This window comes from Mus caroli, unplaced genomic scaffold (genome assembly GCF_978045245.1).
Source record: "Mus caroli unplaced genomic scaffold, Mus_caroli_1 scaffold_7, whole genome shotgun sequence".
In the NCBI taxonomy this organism is placed as follows: Eukaryota; Metazoa; Chordata; class Mammalia; order Rodentia; family Muridae; genus Mus; species Mus caroli.
The window spans coordinates 111,568,643-111,586,847 of NW_028227262.1; the positions used below are offsets into that span (position 1 = coordinate 111,568,643).

The following is an 18,205-nucleotide window of genomic DNA, read 5'->3' on the forward strand; positions in this document are numbered from 1 at the left end:
AGAAACCCCAAGGAGTCCTGGATATTGGTGGTACCTCACTTCTCACTGCCTTTGGCATGGTCCCCTTCCATAGTATTGTGACTATAGAGGCCCCCGGGTGCCTGTGATGGTTAATGTCAGATAAGCTCTTGGTCATACAGTTGACAGAGTGGAGCCGTGCCCTTAGCTATGTTCCAGACTATAAGAATGGCTACAGACCTCTGGCACATGCTGGGTTGGTTAGAAGGAGTGCCATGATGTCACTGTGAGTTAATCATAAGCCAGTCTTGTGACCAATTCAGTCTTCCATAACAAGTTTAACAGAGGTCATTTTCCATGGAAGACATTTAAAATTGCAAACGGACTTGTCATCAGCTCTTAGAATGAATGATATCCACAGCCAGTACCCCAGGAAGCTGCTTTCCCTAGCAGATGTGACAGACAGAAGCCCATCTGTGCTTTGTCTCTGTGAAGACAAAGCCCCAAAGGCATACAGACCTGTGATGATAGGACAGAGGCCAGCGCAGGGCCTATCTCCTGGAGGTGCTGGAGACCACAGCATGCCAGTTCACTTAGTAGACGAGGCCTCAGTGTTCACAGCCATCCATTCTGTGGAAAGAGAGAACGTGAGGCTTACATGCTTTTGTTTGCACAGTGAATAAAGGCCCAGGGTTCTCTGGCTGACCTACATAAGCTCGTGTGGGTAGGAATATGATGTCTGCCTTAGTCATGTCATCTCTCCCCCACACTACTGATGCTGGACATATCCCATGTCTCTCTCCCCTCCTGTATCACTTCAGAGCCACTGACACTCACCCTTTTTTCCTGGACCAGATGTGGAACATCTTCTTCAATGGGCGCTATTTGATCCTGCTCATGGGTATCTTCTCCATCTACACCGGCTTGATCTACAACGACTGTTTCTCCAAATCTTTTAACATCTTTGGCTCCTCTTGGAGTGTCCAGCCTATGTTCAGAAACGGCACGTGGAAGTAAGTTTATAGCCTGCTAGGGCATGCTTGCAGGCCATCCAAAGACCTCAGGGCTCATGGCTCTGACCACAGCTGCCCCTGAAATTTTACCCAATAAGCCAGTCTTTAAAAAAAAAATTTTATTAGTATTTTACATGTATGGATGTACCTACATGCACATATATGTACAATATGTTCATGCAGCAGAGGACAGAAGAGGGCTTTGAATCCCCTGGAACTGCAGTTATAGCTAACTTTTCTGAGCTGCTGTTTGGTTGCTGGGAATAGAATTCAGGTCTTCTGCAAGAACAAGTACTCTTAACTGCTAGGCCAGCTCCACAGTCCCTGTAGCCATTTTATCTACTTTGTGCAATAGATAGAAATAGATAACCCAGCCGCTGCACTGGTTGTGGTAGAGAGATAGCTTGTCCAATTCCAGCTCAATTAAATACATGTTGAGGAGGGTGTGCCATGCAGCAGGCTCTGTGACCATGGTACGGCACTTAGAAACTGAGCATCCTGGAAGTAGCTTCGTACCCAAGAGGGTGAGGTCGGCCATGGGCTTTGCTCTCGTGTGGAGATTTGCTAGCCAGGGATTTAGGAGTGAAGACTTGGCATTAAAAAGGCAGGCACAGGTGATGAAGTATACTCAGCTTTCAGTGTTGCTGCCCCCCGACCCCCGCCACCCGCCACCCGCAGCAGGGCATTTCTTAGGCTGCTCAGGAAAGCTGGAGTTCAGTATTAAGAGCAAGGAGGAGATCATGAGTTTGCATTGCCAGTATCCTGGATTGCTTGTGGCTGACAGAGTCAGCATGGTGGGTGGAGGGTCTGAGAAGACAGTTGGATAGAAGCAGGGACCTAGATGCTCTCTAAGGCCACACTCTGTTCCTCCCATGTACATTCCACAGCTGTTTGAGCAGCTAGTCAGACTGGAAGTATATATAACACTGCAGGGTTGTGGATCTAGGGAGAGAGGATTTCAGAGAGACAGAAACAACACAGTTACAGCCTTGCTTCCTGTCCTACCTCTTTCTCTTCCTCTTCCTTTTCCTCCTCCTCCTCTTCTTCCTCTTCCTCCTCCTCCTCCTTTTCCTCCTCTTCCTCTTCTTCCTCTTTCTCCTCCTCTTTTCATGGGAGTGCTATAACATTCCTTTCCTTCTTCCCTTCCTCTCCTCTCCCCTCCTCTTCCCTCCCCTCCCTTCTACTTCCCGTCTTTCTGTTTTTGAAACATGGTTATCCCGTCCTGCGGGATTCAGTTATTCATGGGTGTGAGGGGGACCGAGAACCTGGAAGGAAATGGGAGGAAAAGAAAGAGAGGCGGAGACCAAGTAGAATTGTACCTATCAAGGTCTCAGTTTATTAAGCTGAGGTGCCTTCTTTTTAAAGCATACATCGCGGAGAATATGGGAGGGGTCGAGGGGGAATTATACAAAGAACAAAGAAGTGGGCATCTGCTGACATGGGGGCTGAGGTCAGGCGCCAAACTTGCGGGCACTCTGCATCTTATCTCTGGAACATAGATCCTCCTTGACAGCCTTGGGTGTCAGGCTGGGCTCAGGCGTAACTCATGTCCTTGGATGTCATGGGAATTCAGGAAGAGATAAGGAAGAGGGGACCATTATTCAACTTTACAGCCTTAGGTGTTAGGAAGGGAATAGGGAGGAAAGGGGGTGGCAACCAGCTCTTAGCACAAGGCCATTTGATTTGTTAAAGAGATTTGAGAGGGGATCACTTTCTCACGGGATGGTCTCTGACATCTCCCCCTTTTGAATTAAATTTAATAAGGCCACACTTAACTGAGGTGATCAAATAATCTCTTCATCTTTAGATGAGCGGGCATTACCATGGCTGGGGGGACATTGACCCGATTCCTCCCGTGGGTGCTGTCACAGACCCACACTTGTGGCTCTTGGTATCTTTTGGGGAGGTGAGGCAGAGCCTTAGAAAAATTATTAATTGTAACTGAAATCAGATACCAACCTCTTTCCAAACGGGGTTTGTCTCTCAGGGAACTCAGAAATGGTCTATATGGACCTTCCCCTGCAATACTTAGTTTGCACCCATGCTGGGCCCATACCAGATTCGCATTTTTAACGAACCAGCATGCACAATTCTGAATTTTGTGCAGTTCTCATAGGAGAATTATCAACCTCAGACTCAGTAAGGCCTCTACAAGAATTATGTCAATTGTAACGCCACAATTTGTGGCTCTTAAGCTATAATAGGAGCTGGAGGTCACCCTTCTTCGTCCTTATTGTCTCCAAAACTTAAGGAACCAAGGGGACTCTGCATTAGCAGCAAGGGTGGAAAATTGGAGACGAGTCGCAGTTTCTGTCTCGGTGGGAGGAGGATCTTCTTCGTCTGAGTCCTGGATATCCAGCTGATGGTAGTGGACTGCAACTGGCTTACTTAGAGCAGCTTCAATCTGTGACTTAACAAAACTGGTTAGTTTTTTAAAGGCCCAGGGGCCAAAAGACAAAAGCAGCAAAATACCCAAGAAAGGTCCCAAAAGTGTGGGAAGCAAGGTAGTGACCCAGGGAGAAGTAGAAAACCAATTTTTATACCAATATTCTTGTTTCTCTCTGATTCCTCTTTTTTTGTGCACTTAACACAGCTTTCTTGTCATCACTGCCAGGGCACTCATGAACTCACAGGTCAGTCTGTTACAGGAATCATTCTGGAAGCTAGCATGTTTCTGCAGTATTCTGTGGATAAAACAGAAACACCGCCCTCTTTCCCCCATAATAACCTTCTGTTCAGGCTTATGCCAGGTGTCAATGAGTGGATTCTTATCATCTTACCTAGACATGATTATGTCTAGTTTTAAGATAATATGAGGCATTTATTAAGTTCTTAGACATCTGAATTTTAAAATTCTTAAAAATAAAAGTATGATTTAAATAATGTGTATGGGGGTATAAATAATGTGTATGGGGGTATAATTTCTCCCCTTTTTGTTTAAAGAAGATAGAGTTTTTAAAGTTATATAATACCTTGTCTTTGAGAATTATAAAATTGTTGACAAAACCACTTAAATACTGGACTGTTATAGTTGGTTTTAATATAACATGGACAGTGACTAGTTAAACTTTCAATTGTTTCTCTTGAAGAGAGATTGTAACTAGAATTTTTGAAAAGTTATTATAGTCACATGTGTATAATTTATTTATTTAATAGTCAGAAATAAGAGAAACTCCTTAAGTTTGCTTTGAGAATAACTATCTTCTAGAGAAAAGCAGCTTGATCAGTAAGTCTAAAACCCAAATAATTATAAGGATCTTGAGTTTGTATTTTTTTTTTTTTAGGAGCTATCTGTAATCTTTAACAGTTAAAGCTTTATGTAAACCTCTACAACATAAAAGCAAATCTTGGGGGGCTTTTCTAGGCAACCCAAGACAATTTCTTAACTGTCTAAAAACAGTCTTCTTAAAGGAACAGTATTTTTTCTTATAAGTCGCATAAGCAAATGCAAGCTCTGAGATATAATATTGACTATTAATATACAACTTAAAGTTTGATTGTTCAACATTTTTAAACACCATCTTTAGCACACAATTTAATTATCTGTGCTGAAATAGGATAAGCATGTGATTTAATTCACATATACTTTTCTCTCATATAAAGGCTATTTTTTAAACACAGTAAATGGGATGCATGCATGCATGAATTTATAGAAGATATAGGAGCATGCATAAAAACATTCTTTAACTTATTTTAAGATAATGACTATTAATTTTACTTAATATGATGGTATGTAATAGATCAAACATCAATATTCTGCAATAACTAAATTAATGGCTGTTTGGAACAAGGAAAAGACACTTATATATATAAGCAAACTCTACACTATAACTTTATATAAAGTAGGCAAGTCAAATCGTAATGTCTTGATAAATTCCACAGCTTGATTGACCTTTTATAAACGTTGAATTTAAACTTTATTTAGAACAACATCTGGCTAGGTCTGTAACAAGGCTCTAAGAAGTGCCACACAAGCCGCGCTGAGGCTGCTCTCCTCTGAGCTCAGCATCAACCTAAACGCAAACATTTTCTCAATCTGAACACTCTGTCAGAGTCCTGGCCCAAAGATTATCCCTATTTTGAAGTATCTTTAAAGACCTGGTTTTTTTTTGGGGGGTTAGTACTGTTTAGAATGACTCCAACCCTGAGTTCTCAATTTTAAGCTAACTTTCTGTTACAAGCAAAAGGCTGCCTGCCCCTTTAAGAGCTTGTAATTGGCCCTTAGCAGGGCTTTTTTAGCTGTACTTGGCTCTTAGCCACAGTGCAGCTAACTTATCAGTTTGTGCTATGCAAATTGAGACTGCTTTTTAAACAAGTTAAACTAAATTAAAGTATGTACAGCCAGCAGATAAAGTTTTAACCATTTATATTTTTTAACATGAAACACAGAACAACAATCATTCAAACAACAAAACAAAAACAAACATGAATTGACAAATATATGGACAATTTGGTGCACCAAAAACAGACAATAGACAGACAGGGAATAGAACTTGGTGTCTCAAAGGGACACAGATATCTTAATCAGAGCTAAGAATATCTCCATAGGAGATAGAGAGGAAGCAGGACGTCTCCCGTTTTCCTTCTGTTTCCAGGAGAGCTCTGAAATAGCTTATTTTCATTTTTTTTCTCTTTTTTGCTAAAAGGTCTCAAACAGGGGATAACTGCTTTTCTAAAACTTATTTTCTCTCTCTCATGTTTAGAGTCTACTTCCTTATCTCCTTCTTCTGGGAATACATCCAGAGAAGGGAGAGGAGGCACAGTGGTTGCTTTGATAGTTACTCTTCAATAAGAAAAGACAGTTGTAGGGACCGCATCGGGACCCTTATTAGCTAGTTTATCATTTAAGTCTCTACCTATCTTTCACCATTTTTTACAATGTGTCTCTGCTTCATCTATAATAAACCATGGACATACCTGGTCTATGAAAATAAAAAGTCTAATCTAATTTTTCTTTTTTACTCGTACTCCTCTTTCTCTGAGAGCTACCTTTAAGCCTTTGATGAAGGCTGCCTCTTTAGATAGCTTATTTCCCATAACCTGAAGTGGAGATGACTCACTCACCAAGGACTTCTCGCTCTTCCGTGAGCAGCGGAAAGGGTCCTTCACTGCTTCTGAATTGTTGGGGTCGCGACGAACTTCTCTGGAACCTCCACCGATTAGGAATTACGATCCGGACCTCGCCCTCACGTCGGGTGCCACTTATCCCGTCCCGCGGGATTCAGTTATTCATGGGTGCGAGGGGGACCGAGAACCTGGAAGGAAATGGGAGGAAAAGAAAGAGAGGCGGAGACCAAGTAGAATTGTACCTATCAAGGTCTCGTTTATTAAGCTGAGGTGCCTTCTTTTTAAAGCATACATCGCGGAGAATATGGGAGGGGTCGAGGGGGAATTATACAAAGAACAAAGAAGTGGGCATCTGCTGACATGGGGGCTGAGGTCAGGCGCCAAACTTGCGGGCACTCTGCATCTTATCTCTGGAACATAGATCCTCCTTGACAGCCTTGGGTGTCAGGCTGGGCTCAGGCGTAACTCATGTCCTTGGATGTCATGGGAACTCAGGAAGAGATAAGGAAGAGGGGACCATTATTCAACTTTACAGCCTTAGGTATTAGGAAGGGAATAGGGAGGAAAGGGGGTGGCAACCAGCTCTTAGCACAAGGCCATTTGATTTGTTAAAGAGATTTGAGAGGGGATCACTTTCTCACGGGATGGTCTCTGACACATGGTCTCACTGCACAGCCCTGTCCTTTAACATTTGGAGATACCAGTCTCCCAGGTTCTGGGATTAAAGGTGTGCCTGACTGTGCCCAGCCTATTTAAGTTTTACTTGTTCAGCCAAGTCTGTAGAGGACATAAAAGGGAGAGAAAAGGCAAGCAGCCTCATTTGGGGAGACTAGCTCTGGGAGCTTTCTCTGGGGCATTTTATTTGCTGGACATTTCTCATTCATAAATGAGCTCTCTGGAGAGAATGGAAGGTGTTTTGTTTTGTTTTTTAGTAAAAGAACTGAAATCAGGTCCCTGTATGAGCAAGTGGACCACCACCAACTCCATCCCCAGGCCAGATGGTGACAGTTTTTAGCTTGAGTTGTGGAAGTTCTCATAGATCTCATTTGGTTTCTCTGGAAGGCCCGGGCTCTTGGTGTAGAGGATGGCAATATAATAAAGAAAAATGAAGGCTAAAACTGAAGACAGATGGTTGGCTGTATTTGTACCCCACCCTTTATGATGAATAGGCATCGGAAGAAAAGCCTAGAAGGGCTTAATTTTGAACTATATTAAATATGTATGATTTCCCAAAACTACACGAAATTTCCTTTTCCCTGTAGTGTGAATGAACTTCTTGCTCTGCAGACCTGGGTAGGAGTGTATTTCTTTAATGAACCTGCAAATGGCTCCTTTCCCAGCTCCAGACTCTTCAGACACTCTGGAGTCAGAGTGGACAGGTGCTCAGCTGTACGCTCCAGCTAGCGAAAGGCAGAACCTTGTTCTCAGTGAGGCAGAGCAAAGTTAAGAGTTAGGTCGCTAGGCAGAGCCTGGGTCCTGGGCCTGCTTTCTCTGACACTTGGTGTCTGGAGACAATAAGCCTTGTCCCTGGGGCTGGGTGCATGATGCCCCAGTAAGGAAGCTACACACTAGTGTCCCAAATAAGCTTCCAGATGCCCTAAGCCTGGGACCACTGCACAGTGATGCGGCATGGAGAGAGTTTCCTGGGTGCTCTGTTACAGTGGTCAATCTTCTTTTCTTTATTTCAAATACATATTCCCTGGATTTTCTATAGAGTCTCATGAAAAAAGGGGGTGGGTGGGTGGGGCTGGGGACCTTCATTACCTGGTAAAGAAAGCACTTGCTATACCAACATGGGGACTCAACTTCAGATCTCCAGCATCCACTTAAAAAGTGGGGCATGGCAGTACAAATTTGTAACCTAGGCACTGTGGGACAAGAGTTGGAGGAGGCAGACACATCTTCTATGTTCATTGAGGAGCCTGACCAATGATTATAGTTTCTTTCTCTCCCCCACCATCTTTTGGGGGGCTTGAGTTTACAGAGATCAAGATCTATGTGTAAACATTCCATCTGTCCTTAAGGACTGGCCTAGATATCCCCTGGGAGACCTCCCACTTCTGCCCTTTACTGACTGCACCCCTCCACCCAGCACCACTTCATCAGACATGTTACAGTTTCTGGTCTTCCTGACTGCATTCCAGGCAGGGCTCTGGCTCTTTGGAAACTTGGGCTGTAAACCTCTGTGGTCCAGACAGTAATTTCAGAAGCCTAGGGTTCAGGGTAGTACCTGATACATAGTAGCTATTCTGTGACCAAATATGGAGCCATTGAGTGAGCAAAATTGCCACCTTGCCAGCCTCTGGGCTTTGGTTGGCATCCAAGCTCATGGCTGATGTCAGTATAGTGTTTCTGTACCTGACTGTTTTTATATCATGTTTGTCTCTCTACTTTGTTTCCTTAGTACTCATATCGTGGAAAACAGTCCATATTTGCAGCTGGACCCAGCCATCCCAGGAGTGTATTCTGGGAATCCCTACCCATTTGGGATTGATCCGGTAAGAATTCCTTCCGGTATAGATGATGTGTTGTTGAGATCTCCGAATAAAGAAGAAACAACAAACTGGGGATGAGGTGGGATAAACTCAGAGGGTTGCATGACAGGCAGAACTGTGTCTAGAAGTTGAATTCTGCCGCACATGGACTCTACTTCCTATATAGGTTCCTGCCCACTTCCCTCTCCAGCAGCTATCCCATTGCTGGCAATAACAAGCTTTCAAGGCACCCTTGCAGCCTGGAGAGGTAGCTCAGCTGACAAAGTGCTTGGTACTAAAAGCCTGAGGACCTGAGTTTGGTCTGCAGAACTTTCATGTCAAAAGCCAGATATGGACTGGGCATGGTGGTGCATACCTTTAATCCCAACACTCAGAGACAGAAGCAGGAGAACTATATAAACTTGAGGGTGGTCTGGTCTACATAGCAAGATTCAGTCTCAAAGAATAGAACAAAACAAAATCTTAGACATGGTGGTATGTGCTTGGAATCCCAACTATCAGGAGATGGGGCCAGGTGGCTTGGCCAGTGAGAGGTCCTGCCTCAAAAAAGGAAAAACAAGATGGTGGATAGTCCCTGAAGACATGCGTGCCTTCTCTTCTTCTCTGTCTCTCTCTGTCTGTCTGCCTGCCTGTCTGTCTTTCTGTCTCTGTCTCTCTGTTTCACACACACATACACGCATCACATACACACACAAGTTGATTGCTTAGAAAGTATATATATATGTGTGTGTGTGTGTGTGTGTATACACACACATTCACACACATATTAAATAAGTTACTTAATAGTTTGATCAAGCATCCTACTTTGGTATTTTCTTGCAGTGGGTAAGTAACATCTTACACTGTAAAGTATGATTTTAGCTTGTTTGCAGGCCAAAGGTCAAACTTGGGTATATCTTTAGGAACAGCCTACCTTGTGTTTTAAGTCAAGATTTCTCACTGAAACCTATGACTTGCTAAGTGAGCCCCAGGGACCCTCCTGTCTTTGCCTGCTTCGGACTAAAAGCACACACCACCACCACCACACATTTTTACATGAGTTCTGGGATTAAAACTTGGATTCTATACGTGCCTGGCAAACACTTCACCAACTCAGGTCCCTGTGGAATTTTGAGATGTGTTTCCTTTGATTTATTTGTTTGCTGTTTCTCTCAATCAACTAGATGTGGCATTTCCAAAGCCTTTACACTATGAGATCTCTGAGGGGGAAAAAAAAAAACAAACCCAAGTTGTGAATGGATACAGAGGTTCATTCTCATAAAGCCAGTGCATACAGCCACCAGGTGTCACTGTTGTGTTCCCAATCAACCATGCCTCCGGTAGTCTTGATTAATGTCATTCTCAGCTCTGTGTGGAACACAGCCTGAGTGGCCAGTTTCAGCTTCAGCAACTGAGAGCACGGCCTGGCAGTGGCTCTCCAGTCACCTCCCTCTCAGTCACCTCCCTCATGCGTGTCATCTCGTCCAGTTTCCCTGAGCTCTCCTCTCCTCACCCAAGAAAGCAGAAAGCACTGCCCAGGGGTTTTCAGACCCTACCGCTCAGTCCCAGCTGCTGCATTCTAAGTTTTATTAAAACAGGTAAAATCCTTGCAAGACAGTTGTAAACTGCAAACATAAAAGACAAACGTGAGTGGCTGATATTTTGTAAAGGTCTTACTTTTATTATTATTTTTGATTCTGCGTGTCTGTGCATGTGTGAACGCAGGTTCATGTGTGCATGTGTGCACACGCATGTGCCTATGTGAGTGCAGGTGCCCTAGCAAGGCGGAGGCATTGGGTCTCCTGGAGCTGGAGTTGCATGTGGTGGAAGCCAGATGTAGGTGCTGGGAATGAGCGCTGTGAGAGCAGCACATGCTCTTGACCACACTCCTTCTCTCCAGCTCCATGTGTTGCCTTTGCACAGCGGAAGGCTTTCTCATTGGTCAGGATGCCATGGCCAGGAAGCTGGCAAGGGGGAGATGTCAGGGTCTGGTGATTTTCCTTTGCTTTGAATCCCATTGTTCCTACCTTCTCTTCCTGCACAGCCCACACCCAACTGTCAGTGAACCCCATCTGTCCAGTTCTACTCTCCAGGCTCAGCAAGGCGCACATTACACGGTGGTATTTTTATTCAGCTTTAAAGAAAAATGAAATCATGACATTCGCAGGAAGACAGATGAAACTGGAAGTTACTGTGTCAGGCTAAACCAGCCTGCTGCAGACAGACCAATGCTGCTCACTTTCTCTTCTGCAAAGCCTAGACTTAAAGTGTGTGTGTGTGTGTGTGTGTGTGTGTGTGTGTGTGTCTCGGGTGAGGCTGGGGGGACAGGACTAGAAGGGGAATCATGAAAAGAACAAACGAGAGCTTAAGGAGGTTGTGGGGAGGAGAGAGTGTCTTAGGTTGCTTTCTATAGCTATGATAAAACACCATGACCAAAAGCAACTTAGAGAGGAAAGGGTTAATTTGGCTTCCTCTTTCACACCACAGTGTGCCATTGAAAGAACCTGGCAGTGGCTCTCCAGTCCTGGAGGCTCTCCAGAACCTGGAGGCAGGGACTGAAGCAGAAGCAATGGGAGAATGAATCTGTATTGGCTTGTTCTTCATGGCTTGCTCAGTCACACTTCTTACACCATCAGGACTACCTGCCCCAGCTGGCGTGCCCACTGTGGGTTGGATTCTCAGATATCAGCCATTAATAAGGAAAATGCCAACTGGACAATCTGGTGGCATTGTCTCAGCTGATGTTCTCTCTTCTCAAATGACTTCAGTTTGTGTCAAGATGACACAAACAAACACCAAAAACAAAACAAAACAAAACAAAAACCTGAGCAGGATGGATGGTAATGGAATCCAAGTGAGGATGATTTGAGAAGAAAGGGAACCAGGCAGAGTGGGAGCTGGTGTGCACCAGGGAAGACACAGGTGGAGTGGAATGAAGTAGGGCAAAGCCTAGTGACACATTCATGTGAAGATGCCAGATTAAACCTGTTACATTGTTACCTGTTAACTTCACAGGCCAGCAGCCAGCGCTCTTAACCACTGAACCATCTCCCCAGCCTCTCAAGTAATAGGAAAGCAATTTTAAAAAAGAGGAAGGAAATAAAAGCAGCCAAGCAGCCTAGAGTCCTATCCTTTGTGCAATTTTGCCACTTGATCACAATTTTGAAAGGGAAGAAAAAGACCATCAGGGTGAGAGAGAGAGGCAGGATGCTCAAAAGAAAGGGGAAACTGGTAAGGTTTAGAGCTTACTCACAGGAGGCCCTGGGTTCTAGCCCCAGCACCACAAGAACAAAACAAAACAATTCAATTGCTTGTCCTAAAATTGTATACGTATAATTTAAAATCTACAAAATATAAAATGTTGCAGACAGCAGCAGGTCTGGCAGCCATGGTCCTTACGTTTCGATTGCTGTTTGAACCAGAGACTGATGAAGGGTTTAATCATTATTACATAGTGTAAGGTTCCTTAACACATTCATTCACTGTGTTAGGCATTTTCCTGTGACTTGGATCATAAAATGCCTAGCCTTCATCATAGCAGAGCAGCTTTAAGGTGTTTTCAGTTTCCTTGCTCAGTAAGGGGATTGAGGCCAGGGTCTTGTGCACAGTAGCAAGTGTTCTGTCACTGAGCCACTCTCCATAGAGGGGACATGGTGGTTAAGAATTCGGCTGTTCTGGAATTCGGCTACCTGTGTCTGAATCTTGGTTTTTCCCATTCATTGGCTTTGTGATTTTGAATAAATGAACATCTCTGTGCCTATTTTGTCACCTGTAGAATGGGTATGACAACCAGAGCCCCGAGATTGCTTAGTGGATGGACCAGTCTAGTCATAAACATGATACATATCAGTTGCTACCTTATTCTTTTTTTTTTTTTTTTTGAGGTACATTGGTAACTTGTTTCTTTCTGAGATTATAATGAATTCTCTGTAAGTTTGTCTCTATAACTGGGATATTTGTATTTAAGAGAGTCTTTGTTGGAATTAAATGAGATCAGTACATCTAAAGGGCTTGATATATGCCTGGTAGGTACTTAACCTGTTGGCATTTGTAGTTTATCTGATTGGCTAGATCTCTAGTGTACTAAAGAGCCTACCCTCAACACTCTGATTGATGTTGTAGAAATGGATCACTTTGATGGCAGGGTCAGAGAGCAAGTCTGGAATAGCCTAGATGCCAGGTAGCTGTGCCAGGAACAGAGGAGGTGGTGAAAGACCTTAGTGGGGAGACTCCCACTCAAGTCCCGAGATGGTGCACACCCAAGGAATCATGAGAAACCGTCTTGATGCAAACACACAAGGCAGTTTAATGACGGAGCTCTGGGCCGACATGTATCTCACGCAGGAGACAGAGGAGTCGACCCTAAGGCTCAAAAGTTAGGGGTTTATATAGGAAAGGAGTGGGGAGTATGAGGGAAATTGGCGCAGTTACAGACAATTGGGCAGTTTAAACATCAGCAAGCAATGTGTGCGGGTTGGCACAGTAACTCTAAAGGGAGGGTGTTTATCTTTGTTGGCAGAGCATCTAGTTAAACTCAAACCATATCAGAAGGAACCAGGCCAGGTGGCCCATTACTCATCTGGATTTGTCCGGAGATTGCCCTTGCATGACTAGGAAGTTGCTTGTGATGGATGTGAGAAGGCTGTGTGGATTTCCTTTAAGATGACGCATCTCACAGGCACATGGGATGTCCTTGAATTTCTTGTGAGGTTGAGGGTACGAGTGAGGACTTTGAATGGGAATGCAAACCATGGTGTTAGTGAGCTTTCTGTGGCAAGGAAGGACATTAGTACTGGGACCATTAGCCAGGGTGAGACCCTGACTAGCCCCTGCCTATTAGGGCTGGAATACGTGCCAAGACCGAATGAAAGGCAGGAACCATGTCTTATCCATAGTGATTTTGACAACTGATTGTAGAAATGACTCAAGAAGGTTCTGGGAAATGCTTTGCCATGTGAATTATTCCATGAACTCAAAAAGGGGGGGGCAATTATTAGAAAGGAGTTGAGATACATTCTTGGGCCAACACTTTGCAGGCCATTAGACTGAGGCAAGTTTGAGACTCTCCATAGTATTTCAGAATATCTTCCAATTTGGCATGTACATGATACAGGTAAGCCATGTATCTTTTGGTGTGTGGTGTGTGTGTGTGTGTGTGTGCGCATCTGTGTATCTGTGTGTTTGTGTGTGTGTGGTGTGTGTGGTATGTGTGTGTGTGGGGTGTGTGTGGTGTATGTGTGTTGTGGTATGTGTGTGTGTCTGTGTGTAATTTGTGAGGGGAGTTATGTAGCAGGTGGTTAGATGACAGCTTCATGGGTTCTCTTCTTCCACCTTTATACAGGTTCCAAGGATAGAATCCAGGTTGTGTTTTTGTTTACTTCTTGTTGCTTTGATAAACACCATGACTACAAACAATTTGGAGAGGAAATGGTTTATTTAGCCTCACAGGTCACTGTCCGTTATTGAGAGGAAGTTAAAGCAGGAACTGAAGCAAAGGCTTTGGAGGGGAGCTGCTTACTGGCTTGCTTGGTTGCTCCAATATACAACCCAGGACAAGATGCTTAGGAATAGAGCTACCCACAGTGGACTAGGCCTTCCCCTTCAATCACTATTGAAGAAAATGTCCCACAGGCCAATCTCTGGAGGCAACAGGTGACTCTAGTTTGTCAAGTTGACAGAAACTAACCAGCCCAGGAAGCCAAGCTTGGCAACAAGTGTCCTCACTCACTGAGCTATCTCAGAAGTCCTCATCTCTGGATTTCTTCCAGCATCTAGCTATCTGATCAATGGCACCAATGCTTCTAACACTGTCACCACAGCTGCAGTGACAACAGGCTCATCCTTTCCCTTCTCTGAGCCCGATGTCATGTTGCCCCCAGAGGAGCTCTCTGTAGCTGCTTTCTGTGCTGTAGCCCCAGCTCCTCCAGGCCTCCTCAGTTCTGCCTCATGTCTTTCTTGTCACATTTCTTACCCAGATTTGGAACCTGGCTTCAAACAAGCTCACATTTTTAAACTCCTATAAGATGAAGATGTCAGTTATCCTGGGAATCGCTCATATGATTTTTGGTGTTATTCTCAGCCTCTTCAATCACATGTGAGTTTCTTCTTTAAAAAATGTTTTAAATTATGTGTATGTGTGTATGTGCATTTGGGTGTGGATATGGACACGTGAATGCAGGCTCATGGACCCCAGAAGCTGGAGTCACTGGTAACTGTGAACTGCTTAGCACAGTTCTAGGAACCCAACTTGGGTCCTTTACAAGAACACAAGGACTGATACGCCAACTTCTACCTATGTGTGAACTTCCTTATTCACCCTCTGCTTGCTCATCTGATGGCACTGATGAGGAAGAGAGACAGAGCTACCCTTGAGCCTTTGTGTGGCAGGTGGCTTCCCTGTGGGTCTTGGCTTGAGCTGAGTTGAGGTGGGCTAGTTGGTCAGAATCGGGAGCATCTTTGTTTCTGTCATGCAGAGTCTGTTGAAGTATGTGCTTTTCACCAGAAAATATCTTAGGGTTCAGCAGGGGGCTGAACCCCTCGTGTTCCCCCTACCTGAAAGAAAAGGTTGATATAGTATCTAGTTGATTTTCCACTCAGAGGGTCAGGGAGGACTTGTGTGAATTCTGGCCAAGGTGCTCCCAAACCTGGATAATCCTGAATGTCTCACAGCTAGTCTCTCTCTCTCTCTCTCTCTCTCTCTCTCTCTCTCTCTCTCTCTCTCTCTCTCTCTCTCTCTCTCTCTCTCTCTCCCTCTCTCCTGTTCGTGTCTGCACTCTGTTCCTTTCCTTCCATCAATATCTGTCACTTGAAAGCTTCTTAAATATACTGATGCTAACAGTGTGTGTGTGTGTGTAGAGCATCATACATGCTTGCTCAGTGTGCCTTGAACACGGCAGCTGACTGCAGGTACCACACAAATCCCTCTTGCTACCTAGGAGTAAGTGGGGCATTGGCCATAGAAATGAGGGAGAGCTTGAACGGGGAGGGGGGGCTTGGGAGGTTTGGGGGGGGTTGGGGTGTGTGGGTGGGTGTATACCCTGTATGCCAGCAGGTGCTCAAGAAGGCAATGAGCACTGTGTGCTCTAAGGGACGCGCTTAAGCCTAAGCACCGATGTTCTGTTAACGTTGTCTTAGCTGTGTTTTCCACCCCTAGTTACTTCAGAAGAACCCTCAACATCATTCTGCAGTTCATTCCTGAGATGATTTTTATGCTGAGTCTGTTTGGATACCTGGTTTTCATGATCATTTTCAAGTGGTGCCAATATGATGCCCACACATCCCGGAAGGCTCCCAGCATCCTCATCCACTTTATTGGCATGTTTCTGTTCGACTACGATGACTCTTCCAACGCACCCCTGTACGGACATCAGGTAGCTCTGCTTTGAAAATACCTGCTAGACCCACTCAGTCCCGTAAATGTCTCTCACGGTCCGAGTACCGCAGAGAGTCGTTCTTTGCAAGATCGAGCCATCTTAGCACTCCGGGAAGAACTTTGGGTTCTCATTAAATAAGAGGACTTGGCTCAACTTTGTGCTGCCAGTCTTCCTGCTGGGGTAATGCACAGGGACATTATTGTTGAGGAGTTGGAAACTGGCTAGGAAAAGGGAAAAATAATCCTTGTGATGGATTGGCTTGAATTGTAAAATGCTCCAGTTTTAAACCTTGAAAGTTTAAAAATCTTAGACTGGCAAGATAGCCCAGCAGCAGGTAAGTGCCTACTGCCTGCCATCCTGATGACCAAGTTCAATTCCTGGGACCCATATGGTGGAAGGAGCATTTGTTCCTTCCTGAAAGCTGTCCTTTGATCTCCACATGCATGCAAAAGAAATATAAATAAATAAATAAAATAAATGAGTACCTTAAAGGTCTCACTTGGGAGGCCCAGGCAGGTGGATCTCTAAGTTTGAGGTCTTGTATAAAAAGTGTTCCAGGACAGCCAGGGCTATACAGTGACACTCTGTCTAAATATAAACAAACCAATAAAATCTTTTGTTAAAAAAGCAAACTTAGCCGAGCGTGGTGGCGCACGCCTTTAATCCCAGCACTTGGGAGGCAGAGGCAGGCGGATTTCTGAGTTCCAGGACAGCCAGGGCTATACAGAGAAACCCTGTCTCAGAAAAAACAAAAAACAAAAAACAAACAAAAAACCGAAAGCAGAAGTTCCTCTGTTTCCACAGACTATGGGTTTCTGGAAAAGTGTGGGCCAAGCTCACGCTATCCCATGATTCCCAAAGTCAGCTGGCACTCACCCCTACTTTCTGTTCTCCCATAGATGTATGTTCCAACAGTTTAGGGTTACTCTCACTCTGACCTTTCCCATTCCCTTTAGCCTCTTTATCAGCTTAATATCTGCCCCTGGGGGTCTACGGGGGATTGTCCTAGGACATAGAAAACCCCTCTTGAACCTCAGATCCACGGATGCTCAAATCTCCTGTGTAAAATGGTGCAGTATTTGTGTAGAGCCCACGTAATCCCCCATGATCCACCATTCACCCTAGAGACAGAGTTTCTGTGTATAACAACCCTGGCTATTTTGGAACTCACTTTGTAGACCAGGCTGGCCTCAAACTCACAGAGATCCACCTCCCTCTGCCTGGCCAGGTGTGGGGACTAAAGGAGTGCGCCACCGTGCCAAGCTCTCTCCTACATTCCCTGGCTCACTTTGGCATCTGGTGCACTGGAAATGCCATTAACTTGCTGCAACACCATTTTCTAGGGGAAATAACAACTAGAAAAAGGTCTCGAATGTGTTCAGTACAGAGAGTTTTGTCTTGTTACTATTTTTGACTGGGTACGCATATGTGGAACTTGCAGAGATGGATAGTTGAGTATAACTTACTATTTTCAGCAGGTTTAAATGTTTATTTGTTAGGTATCTTAGTAAGTGTTTAGGCGAGCATACTCAGCACGGGTTTCATCAGGCACCATCATACACATGTGTTGAGGTGAGTGTACATATCACGGGTTTCATCACAGCACCATCACACATACGTGTCGTCATACTTCATCCCATTTGTCCTCCCCCTTCCTGCTTCTCGTCCAGCATGTTGCTTCTCCCCATAAAGTGTATTTTATCTTGAAAAAATAGAAGTGCTCCCTTGGGACTGGATGTAAAGAGAACTCACTCAATGAACCGTCCTTTCACCCTGGCCTCGCCCAGAGATGAGCGAATGCAGGCAGAGGGCCGCTGTTTATCAGTGGAAGACCCCCTTCCACCCTGACTCCTCCGGACCAAGTTCTGTGGCTAGGATCACACTGGCGGGGCTTCCTTGGAAGCCAGGACCTGCAAGCATTAAATGTCCCAGCTGACTTTGAGCCTTTTCCCTGGCTCTTCGTTGTGTTCCCTTCCCTCCGGAGGCATCGAGCAAGAAGAAAACCTGCCTTCTGACAAGATGTACGAGATGGTTTTAGATAATAATCAGAGAAGAAACCTACTTCAGAAGGCCCTTTTGTGTCTGACTTGTTCAACATATTAGGCAACCTTAGCTGGCCCCAGAGTGCTGGCACAAAGGGAGTGTGTCTTAAAGGTTCCTTTATCCCGAGCTGGCATCAGAGTGAACGTTTCTTTGGATCTCCCAACAAACCTTTTCTTGTAGATACTGGTCTTAGAGTAACCAGGTAACAAATCCTTTCTTGTAGGATTTGGCCTTGGAGTAACCGAGTGTTTCCAGTGTTAACTATGCGTAGAGAGGC

The 18,205-nt window shown here is 44.7% G+C and overlaps 1 protein-coding gene across 6 annotated transcripts in view; it reads left to right on the forward strand.

The window, feature by feature from the left end:
• The window catches only part of Atp6v0a4 (ATPase H+ transporting V0 subunit a4), a 76,899-nt gene that overhangs the window by 51,114 nt on the left and 7,580 nt on the right, over window positions 1–18,205 (forward strand). For all 6 annotated transcript variants that reach the window (XM_085840731.1, XM_085840736.1, XM_085840735.1 and 3 more), the window contains exons 13-16: window positions 814–971; window positions 8,443–8,536; window positions 14,488–14,606; window positions 15,666–15,882. In XM_085840731.1, the coding sequence (XP_085696857.1) occupies window positions 814–971; window positions 8,443–8,536; window positions 14,488–14,606; window positions 15,666–15,882 (588 nt within the window). The remainder of the gene's footprint in view (window positions 1–813; window positions 972–8,442; window positions 8,537–14,487; window positions 14,607–15,665; window positions 15,883–18,205) is intronic.